Source organism: Trachemys scripta, chromosome 1, assembly GCF_013100865.1.
Source record: "Trachemys scripta elegans isolate TJP31775 chromosome 1, CAS_Tse_1.0, whole genome shotgun sequence".
Taxonomy (NCBI): domain Eukaryota; kingdom Metazoa; phylum Chordata; order Testudines; family Emydidae; genus Trachemys; species Trachemys scripta.
Genome location: NC_048298.1, coordinates 231,588,722 through 231,600,125, shown reverse-complemented (window position 1 = coordinate 231,600,125; position 11,404 = coordinate 231,588,722). Strand labels below are relative to the sequence as shown.

The following is an 11,404-nucleotide window of genomic DNA, read 5'->3' as shown; positions in this document are numbered from 1 at the left end:
GCTGCCCCGCGGGCTGCAGGGCTGGAGCAGCCTTCAGGCTGCGCTCCCGGCCCCGGGTGCAGCAGCCCGGGCAGAAGCCCTCTGGCGCGGCGGGGGGGCTCACAGCCGAGCCCCCTTGTCTCCCTCCCTTGCCAGCCCCCCTTTGCCTGCCCGGTGCCCAGGTGCTGGAGCTGACTCACCAGCTCCAGGATCCAGGCATCGCCGCCGCCACCCCCTCCCTCCAGGCTTGCGCCGCCATGCTGCAAGCCTGGGAGGGAGGAGGAATGCTGCGTGGCTGGGGAAGAGGCGGGGCCAGGGCGGGGATTTGGGGAGGGGGCCAATTGGGGAAGGAGGGGGCGGAACCGGGGCGAGGGGGCATGAGCGCCGGAGCGGAAGGGAAAATTTCTTCTTTGTCCAGTGTCCCGACCAAACATTGGTCGGGACGCGGGACAAAGAAGCAAATATTGGGACAGTCCCGATAAAATCGGGACGTCTGGTCACCCTAGCTGGGTGCACCCTGTATGCCAGGTATTGAACACAATTATGCCATGTTCACAGTGGCCAGGCAGAGTTCAGCCACTGTTTAGGAGGGAGGGATGAAACTGAGCAAAGCAATGTTTGACAGCCAGTGTTAAACATAGCCAGCTTAAGGTTTTCTGCGGTCTTGGATGCTGTCTGTAACATTTTATAAATGCTCAGGCGTCAGTTTTGTAGGAGACAAGGCACAGCACTTCTAAATTGCATGAACACTCATCTCAGCGTGAGACGCTCAGGCTTCTTGGCATTGCCCAGAGGCAAGTATTGACATACTCCTGTACTAACATTTTATGAGCATAGGTATTTGATACCTGTCCTACACTACCCACAGTGCAGGGTGGAAGTCTGTGTTGTAGAATGTGGAAGACGTGTTTTGAAGAGGGGGAACAGTAAAGATCACATTTAGAAAACTGGCTCGAATGCACTTTTCTGGTTTATGCTAAAACAGGGGACGTGTAGCCCATGTTAGCTAAAGCCTGATTTTCAAATTGGTTCAGCTAGTGCTGCTTATTTCTTTGTGGAGAGAACCCTAATGTTCCAGGCATCAAAGTGGTCTTTGTTAAATGCCAATGAATAGTTGTTCATATTACAGATATGAATGAACATTTATGTATTGTGTGTTTATACACACAATATTGTATAAGCACGATTTTATAGTGGGGGAGTTCATATACATCGCTATATAATTTCCATATACACAGAGACTACACGCACCATGTAATACTTTCTCAAATTCTCATGCAATTTCAATACCCCAAAACTTCATTTATACATACTAAAGGTTGCCCAGTGGTGCCTCATTTCAGTCCCTAAAGTGGAAAGTAGCTAAACTTCCAAAAATCTGGAAATCCAAAGTTAAGGTATCTTCCACCCCTGCAATGTAAATTTAACTCTGCCCCCTTCAAGTGCTGTTTCACATACTAGCAATCTACTCTCACAGTTGCTACAGAACACTTGTGGAACAGAGCACATGAGCACTGTAGGACAGCTTTTTACTAAAGCCTGGTCTCTTCTTAAAAGTTAGAGTTGCATAACCCTGAGCTCCATAGTTAAACCAACCTAACCCCAGTGTAGATGCTGCTAGGTTGATGGAGGAATTTCTTTTGTCGATCTAGCAACCACCACTCAGAAAGGTGGATTATCTAGAGCAACGAGAAAAACCTCTTACGTTGCTGTAGGAAGCGTCTACGCTACCCATAGGCACTGACTCCATGGGTGCTCCGGGGCTGGAGCACCCACAGGGAAAAATTAGTGGGTGCTCTGCACTCACCGGCAGCCAAGCTCCGCTCACCCCCTGACCCACCTCCTCCTCTGCCTCCTCCCCTGAGCATGCCGTGTCCCCGCTCCTCCACCTACCTCCCAGCGTTTCCCGCCTGGTCGGCGCCAAACAGCTATTTGGCTACTCTGGGAGGGCGGGGGAGGAACAGGAATGTGGCGCGCTCAGGGGAGGAGGTCGGGAAGAGGCGGGGCAGGGGCGGGGATTTGGGGAAGGAGTCAGAATAAGGGCAGGGAGGGGGTGGAGTTGGGGCGGGGACTTTGGGGAAGGGGTTGGAATGGGGGCGGGGCAGGGGTGGAGTCGTGGTGGGGCCAGAGGTAGACGGGGGTCGCGCACCCACCGACGGGATCAGAAGTTGTCGCCTGTGACGCTACCGCAGCACAGTTGTAGTGCTGTAGCTGTGTCGCTGTAATGCCTGTAATGTAGCCATGGCTTAAAGCAAAACTTGGGTTTAGGTCAGGTGTCACAAACAGGAACTACCTACATCTGGGCTACACTTTTACACTGAGCCTACTCCACTCAAAACTCCACCAGAGAGGTCCTTTGGGGCCATCTGCCTGTCCCAAGTTAGGATAAGGGAGGAGGGTTGGGCGTGGGGCTAGCAACTCCACCCCGTAAAAAATCAACCTGTTACAGAAACGCCAACAATAGAGATAACAGAGACTTTTAGCCTGGAAAAAGAAGGATCTTCAACTCGAAGACACATGACGCTGGGTGGTGAAAGTCGTGAGGAAGCCACTAAGCCGATTACCCTTCTTGCAACCAGGAGGATTACTATCGGTACATGGAACGTGAGGACCATGTACGAGTCAAGAAAAACGGCGCAGGTCGCAGCAGAGATGAGGAGCAACAACGTGACCCTACTAGACATTAGTGAGACAAGAGGGACGCAAGCTGGACAAAGATGACTGTTGACAGGAGAGCTGTTGCTGTATTCCGGACATGAAGAGAGCGACGCCTTAGAAGGATTCTCCAGATCCGCTGGCCAGACACCATCAGCAACATCTACCTCTTGGAGAGGACCTGTCAACTTCCAGCAGAGGAAGAAATTAGAAGGAGAAGGTGGGGTTGGATAGGGGAAACACTACGCAAGCAGCCAACCAACATTACTAGACAGGCATTGCGGTGGAACCCCAAAGCAAGCGGAAAAGAGGCCGTCCAAGAAACACCTGGCGACGCGACCTTCAGGCTGATAGCATAAAAATGGGTTATACCTGGAACCAGATAGAGCAAATGGCCCAGAATAAAGGACTCTGGAGATCTGTGGTTGGCGGCCCATACCCCGACTGGGGTGACGGGCGTGAGTGAGTGAGTGACTCCACTCAAACCATGCCAGACTTGCTACGTGTTACAACTTCTTCCCCCATTTGCCCTGAAGATTCCTTCTGAGACCTTACCTTCACTTACCTCTCTCTAAGCCCTAGAGACCACTGTTGTGTATGTCAGACTGCTAACAATCCCCATGGGAAAAAGTCACCCCTGTGCACCTCTGCTGACACAACCTACAGAATTAATCATTGACATAAAGCATAACTGATCTCTCTCTGCATACATGCGGCTCTGTTCATATCATAGTGACAACTCTTGCCAATCTGCTCCAACTAATCCTTCCACCATTCAGTACAGTTACACCTAGCTCAGGGAATGCAGCTGGAGTGCATGCAGATAAATGCTGGAACTCAAAGCTGTAGAACACAAACAATGGAGTATTCTCTTTGTCCTTCCTCAGTCTACTTACTGTAGACTCCTAGATTTTTAAGGCGAGAAGAGACCATTTGATGGTCTAACACAGGCCGGAGAATTCCAGTTACTCCTGTATTGAGCCTAATATATGTGATGGACTAAAGCACCCGGTCTTGGTTTGAAGAGATGAAGAATCTACCACTTCTCTTGGTAGTTTAACCTTTGCACTCTCCTTTCAGTGGCTCCTACCAGCTCCAGGGGCTGGGAGTGGAGCAGCAGAGTTAAGATGGTGTTGCAGGGGTGGTCCGTATACATAACTTAGTATTTCCTGGTTTCTAGAAGTTTAGCCACTCTCCACGCTGTGGAAGGGCACAAGACCCACCAGCGGACCTTAGCTAACCATTAATGAAGTTTTGGGGTATTTAATTTTCATAGTTTAAAACAAATAATTTTCAGCACCATCATGTACCAGAGCCCAGTTGCACCCCTTCAGTGCCTCTGGCTCCTTGGCAGGGCCGGCTCCAGGCACCAGCTTTTTTTTTTTTTTTTGGCTGCTTGGGGCGGCCAAAACCCTGGAGCCGGCCCTGCTCCTTGGGTACGATTATCCTGGCACAGAATGCACTGGCTCCATGGTAATCCCTTCACTGCCCCTGACTCATCTCTCTGCCTGTACAGCAGGGCTGGTTCTCCCTCCTTCGCACAGAGAAGAAGGTGTTGGCACAGGACCCACAAGTGGAGGAGCTGTCAAGAAATTACAGGGACTAGCATGGAGTCACTGGAGAGAGGGGGCAGTCATTGGGGATGCATGGATGTGGGTGATTTTGGGGGATAGATGAACCTCCCCAGCATGCCGCAATACACAGCTCTGACCCCCTTATTTTCATTCCATTCTTCCCTCTGCTGCTCCAACATCCACCCACATTCTCCTTCTCTGCTTTGACACCCCCTGTATTCCCTCCAACTGCTCAGACTCTCCCCCCACTGCTCCAATATTCCTTCTATCATGCCAATGGCTCTGACCACCCCCACCCCCAACTGCTCCAAGCCCACCCCCCACACACACATACACTCTTACTGCATTGAGCACCTCCACACGCCAGCTGCACCCTCCCTGTTTCTGGTAAGCTTGGAGGGGCCGCGGGGAGGTAAAGAGGGTATGTACCAGCTGGAGGTAGGGAGATGCTGAGTCCCTTCCCCAAATCTGGGCAGAGTTTATGGGGAAGGGGCTGTATCCATCTGCCTGCATCAGGAGGCTCAGAGAGTCATGAAGCGGACCATTGATCTCAATATGATGAACACAGTTGAATGAGAACGCAGCATGGAGATTAACATGACCTGAAATAATAGCACTGAGGCATGTGAACTAGAGATAAGAGAATAATTGAGTTCTTTGGTTTTGGCATTTGGTGGGCTCTTCCCTAAATATTGGTCTTTGGGGAAAACATTGCTGAATGCGGGTAGAGAGTAAGGAATGGGCAGAAGACATATTCTCTGAAAACTGCTAGGCAGTAGGGCTTGAACTCACACCGCATAGGAGCGGCTCAGGTTCAGTGACCCCAAGCAGGTCACCCTGAGACACCCAGTTATTGTGAAAAGACTCCTTGCAAATCCTCTGGCTTCAACAGAGCTCTAATCTTGCTGCACATGCACATTTCACCCTTTTAGGCACATCGGTTTGGCACATGCCAATCTGGATTTATAAACTGTACCCTTCAGTATAACTGCCCAAAGAGGCAATAGATGCCAGGCGTTAGGTGGGATAAATCCTGGGTGGCTGAGATCAGTGTTAGGAGGATTAGAATAATAGTTTGAGCCCCCGGTATGCAGAAAATAAGTTAGAACCAGGTGATTTTATAAAATGATTTTTAGGGTTGCTGTAATCTCTGGGGCCCTTTGCTCAAATGACCCCAGGTTTGGACCACTAACCCTCTCTCACCTCCATGAGGCACAGCAAATATCAAGGGAGCCTGCATCATCATGTGGATTGTAGAGTACAGTACTTACAATGGTCGTCTTTTAAACAGTAAGCAGCTCTCAGCTGAAAACAACCTTATATAGAACGATAGTGGATGTTATCATTAACACTCATCTGTGTTGTGCAGAAGTGGAAAATACTTTTGTGCTGAGCTAAAAGAGAGGCATATCTTGACCCGGCTTAGTCAAAATAGCAGATTGTTGCATGCGCTTGTCCGAGTTTCTTTTTCTTTTGCTATGGAAATTTAAGTCTCAAGAAAGCTTTTGTCTTGCTTTGTAAAGAATACTTCTCTGCGTTATTTTTAACAGAATAGAGCCTTTTTGTCTGTTTTCCTGGGATAACATTATTACTGAAGTTAGTGGGTCAGAAACACTGCTCAAGTCCATTCTGTTGTTTCTATTGTTTATTAGCTGTATAGTTTCCTTTCCCCTTTTCCAATTTGCTCTCAGCTCTGCCGCCTCACTTCACCGGGCTTCATTTTTTCTACAGTTAAACATTCAATAAAAAGGGAAATTAAGTTATTTATTAAAAGAGACTTTAGCCTTTATTCCTAAGTAACACGGAGAGAGGGTTTTTTCGCTTGCTCTTCTTTGGCTTGCCATAGTATGGCAGTGGGGAGCTCCACACTCCATAGGTCAGCTCATGCTTCGCATTCTTTCAGTGGAACAAAGACAAGCCTTGTTTCCCCCTAGGTGAGTTTTGTTGGAGAAACTCATTCACAGCAAAGAGAATAATAGGACTGACTTGTCAAAAAATTAATGCCACAAATAAGTATGGATTATGACTGTTTCCTTGGAAATCCTCAGAATATCAGGGCTGTGGTTCACTGATACTACCACAACATGGTGTAATGAGCAGGGCCTTGTTTATAATGTAATTTATAAAGTATAAATGGCTATGTAAATCCTCATTTAAAATTTTTGCATCACCAGGCAAAAGCTAAATGTTTATTTACATAGATTCTCTCTCGCCTTCATGGTTTGGGGGTAGGGGAGAAAGGAAATCTTCTAAATTCAGTCTGAATGTATCTGATGCCATTATGCCTGTCTGAGTTTGCAAAATGGCCCCCCAAAAATTGCTCTGAATTTTGAACTGTTCTAATACATCTCGGTGGCTGTCAGCTCTGAAGTTTAATGATGACAATTTAAATGTCAGCATAGTTAACACTTTCACTGCTGAATGTTTTAGCAGGAGTATCAAGTTAATGTGCTTTTCTATCACTTTTGGGGTGTGTGGAGTCAAGAATCGGGAATGGTGGCAGTGGAGCAGATAATGCTGATAAATATTGAATGAGGAATTAAAGACCTCCACCCACTCAGTAATAATAATCATGATAAATTAATCCTCTTTGTCCTTGACTAAAAAGGGAGTGAAGGGGGAGAATGTACTGATAGCCCTTGGTTGCCTCCTGGGTGCCCAAAATCAAAACTGCTTCCCTGAATGGCAAGTTCCAGCTGCCATATCCTTTACCCCTTGTCCCCTGCCCTGCACCTCCAGTGCACATTTCCCGTACAAAAGCCTATGGCACACTGAAAACTAAGGGACAGCTTAAATTAATTTGTGTGTGTTCCTTTCTTAACAGGTAGTAATATTGTTTTTAGGTTACTTGTCAAAAACGAGCAATTGCTAAGTTCTTTGTACTTAGAAGTTGCCACCTTTACAGCCTTCCACAGTCACACAAAGACCTGGTTGGCAAGATTGCTGTGTGTAGCAGTTTTACTCTACATTACTTATTCTTAATGATTGTTATTTCTTTTTTAATGTTACTTTTGGAAAGGAAGCTCAGATATTAGGTTTCAAGATTTTTTATTTCTCTCTCTCTGTCCCCCTCTTTCTTTTTTTTTACAAGGGATCTCGAAGCTAGAGCACAGAGTGAATTCTTTCGGGCCTTTTTCAGACTGCCGGGGAAGGAGAAGCTACATGAAGTTGCAGACTGTTCTTTGTGGACTCCATTTAGTCGCTGTCACACAGCAGGAAGGATGTATACTTCAGACAGCTATATCTGTTTTGCCAGCAAAGAAAGTGGGTGTTGCAATGTTCTCATCCCCCTTAGAGAGGTAGGGTCTGCTGTTTGATTTTAATTTTACACTGTGCCTGTTTTTTGCTGATCCAAACTGCTGCTGTCCATTTACTTAGCTGAAAAACAGTTGTTTTCGATCAGGAGGAGATGTGCATGTGTGGAAGAGAGTTGCACTACGTTTTGTTCTTATCTTCATTAGCAGATTAATTCCTATACAGCAGTTGGATGAGGCAACGCATTTCTCAAAGTAGTATTGACGATTAATACAATGTATTGTATTGATATTGATCTATCCAAGGAATAATTGCTATTGACAGTAACTGGCCCAAATTCTCCCAATTCCCCCCTCAGTAGACATGGAGGATGAGAACTGGGAAAGTCCCAAGGTAGAGATATGGAAAGAGGGAGTGCCAGTTTTATTTATTTTATTAACTGTGGTAGCACCCAAAGGTTTCAAGGATTGGGGCCCCATTGGGTGCTGAAAACACATGCAGATAAGATACAATGGCATCTTTCCCTCCATTTCATGCACAGTCTTCCCCCACCAATCCAGTGGGGATTCCACACACAAGGGACTACTGATTGGCAGTGTATTGTCCTTTGGAGCTGAGGGAAGCAGGGGGCTCTGGGGGCAGTGCTGACACACAGGTCTCCAACACAGACATGATAGTCCGGTCTTTTAAAAAAGACTTGTACGTTTTTATCTAATGGAGATTTTTTTAGACAAAATTAACTTCTTGGGACTCTGATGTAGAATCAATAGAATTTGGTTTCTGCTTTCAGCAGAATTAAGTGGCATTTTCCCCTCACTGCAAAAAGTCTGGCCTTCAAGTATTATGAGCATTTCAATATATTTCATTTAGCTGTTGTCTGGCTCATAGATAGCAAGTAATAACTGCCAGGCATCTATTTTAAATGCACTGGAGTGGGATGCTGTTTGGTTTTTAAAGATTTTTTTTTTCAATCCCTTTGCCTGCAGTTGTGATCTCTTAATGATGAAGCTCTACTTTCATCCTGAACCAATAACAGCAACTTCTGAATGATATCCTGACCCTAGCAATGACTTGTAGTGACACAGCATCTGAAAACAAGTGGTGTAATGTACATAATTGGAGACAACGGCTTTTTAATTTCATATCTATCAAAAACTGCTATGCTCACAGGGTTAAAAACTTAATTCAATGGGAAGAAACGCCATTTTTCCTCAAGAATTTGGTTATGTTGATCCCATTCCAATTGTTGTTTTAAATGTCAGCAAAACCATAGCTGATTTTAAAAAGTTGCATAATGATTTTGAGTGCCCAGTTTGAAACACCTTAATCTGGCCTGAACTTCAGAAGGCAGGTGCTCAGATTTTTGAAAATCAGGCTTCTTTAAGGTATCTGAACTTGAGCATTCAAAATCACAAGTTACTCTTGAAAATCTTTAGACTGAGGGAGGTAAGGTCATCTGTCTAAAGTAAAGAAAATTTAATCAATCTTGATCTTTAGCGTGTATCTGACCATTAGACAATCTGAATAGTCATAATTAATATTGGTGTGCAAAGAAATATATCCCTTTATGTACATTTCAGTGCATGTACAGTATATCAGGGAGTGTATTTGAATGGTGACTAATACATTGTCTGTCATGTTTTTGGAATAGGTGGTTAGTATAGAGAAGATGGAGGACACTAGTCTCCTTCCCAATCCCATCATTATTAGTATAAGGAGCAAGATGGCCTTTCAGTTCATTGAGCTGAAGGACAGAGAGAGCTTGGTGGAGAACCTGCTTCTGAGACTAAAACAAGTCAACACCAGCAACCCAGTGCATTATAACTGCTTGGAAAAAAAAGAAACGGTACTAAACTTTTGATCTGTTTCGAATTGCATAATGATGATGATACTTAGCCTTTTGTCCTGCATCTCCTAAAATCATAACTGGAGCAGAAAATTGGTCAGAAGCCTGTGATTAAGGACAGGATTAGAATTCAAAATGATAGTGACAAACTGTAGAAATGTCTGAAATAAATAGGATAAAATTCAATAAGGACAAATGCAAAGTACTCCACTTAGGAAGGAATAATCAATTGCACAAATACTAAATGTAAAATGACTGCTTAGGAAGGAGAACTGAAGAAAAGGATCTGGGGGTTATAGTGGATCACCAACTAAATATGAGTCAACAATGTAATAGTGTTGCAAAAAAAGCTAACATTCTGGGATGTGTTAACAGGAGTGTTGAAAGCAAGACACAAGAAGAAATTCTTCCACTCTACTCAGTGTTAAGGCCTCAACTGGACTATTATGTCCAGTTCTGGGCACCACACTTCGGGCAAGGTGTGGACAAATTGGAAAAAGTCCAGAGGAGAGCAACAAAAATTATTAAAAGTCTAGAAAACATGACCTACGAGAAAAGATTGAAAAAACTGGGTTTGTTTAAGAGAATGGGGGGGATATGATAATAGTCTCCTACTATGTAAAAGATTGTTAGGAAAAGGAGGGTAATAAATTGTTTTCCTTAGCCACTGAAGACAGGACAAAAGTAATAGGCTTAAAATGCAGCAATGGAGATTTAGGTTAGATGTTTGGAAAAACTTTCTAACTATCAGGATAGTTAAGCACTTGAACAAATTGCCAAGGGAGGTTGTGGAATCTCTGTCATTGGAGGCTTTTAAGAACAGGTTAGACAAACACCTCTTTCGGATGGTCTAGAAATTTAGTTCTGCCTCGATGCAGGGGACTGGACTAGATGATCTGACGAGATCCCTGGCAATCCTATGTTTCTATGATTCTGTTTTTTTACTAGTAACTTACTTACTACTAATTTACTAGTAACTTCTTATGGATTAATGTAACGATTTTTTCCTACGGTGTTTATAAACTGTAGGCTAATTAACTATGTGTTTGGTACAGTATCTTTTGAATTAACCTATAGTAAATTCTTTTCTACTGTATTGTATAAACCATCAGGGCATATTATTCTTTGTGCAGGACCAAAAATGCTCAATATTTAACCAGGAAGCTAAGAAACACTGACTGACAGATAACTAGTTCTTGCTGAAGTGAAGAATTATGTTCTTCTATAAAATTGTCAGACATATAGAAGAACATAAATTGTTGGGCAAAAGTCAACATGGTTTCTGTAAAGGGAAATCGTTTCTTACTAATCTATTAGAGTTCTTTGAAGGGATCAACAAACATGTGGACAAGGGGGATCCAGTGGACATAGTGTACTTAGATTTCCAGAAAGCCTTTGACAAGGTCCCTCACCAAAGACTCTTACGTAAATTAAGTTGTCATGGGATAAGAGGGAAGATCCTTTCATGGATTGAGAACTGGTTAAAAGACAGGGAACAAAGGGTAGGAATAAATGATAAATTTTCAGAATGGAGAGGGGTAACTAGTGGTGTTCCCCAAGGGTCAGTCCTAGGAACAATCCTATTCAGCTTCTTCATAAATGATCTGGAGAAAGGGGTAAAAAGTGAGGTGGCAAAGTTTGCAGACGATACTAAACTGCTCAAGATAGTTAAGACCAAAGCAGACTGTGAAGAACTTCAAAAAGATCTCACAAAACTAAGTGATTGGGCAACAAAATGGCAAATGAAATTTAATGTGGATAAATGTAAACTAATGTATATTGGGAAAAATAACCCCAACTATTACATACAATATAATGGGGGCTAATTTAGCTAAACTAATCAGGAAAAAGATCTTGGAGTCATGGTGGATTGTTCTTTGAAGACGTCCACGCAGTGTGCAGCGGCAGTCAAAAAAGCAAACAGGATGTTAGGAATCATTAAAAAGGGGATAGAAAATAAGATGGAGACTATCTTATATAAATCCATGGTACGCCCACATCTTGAATACTGCGTACAGATGTGGTCTTCTCATCTCAAAAAAGATATACTGGCATTAGAAAAGGTTCAGAGAAGGGGAACTAAAATGATTAGGGG

The 11,404-nt window shown here is 44.2% G+C and overlaps 1 protein-coding gene across 5 annotated transcripts in view; it reads left to right on the top strand.

Annotated features, from left to right (window-relative positions):
• The window catches only part of TBC1D8 (TBC1 domain family member 8), an 81,847-nt gene that overhangs the window by 52,619 nt on the left and 17,824 nt on the right, over positions 1–11,404 (top strand). For all 5 annotated transcript variants that reach the window (XM_034757986.1, XM_034757985.1, XM_034757983.1 and 2 more), the window contains exons 6-7: positions 7,300–7,507; positions 9,115–9,309. In XM_034757986.1, the coding sequence (XP_034613877.1) occupies positions 7,300–7,507; positions 9,115–9,309 (403 nt within the window). The remainder of the gene's footprint in view (positions 1–7,299; positions 7,508–9,114; positions 9,310–11,404) is intronic.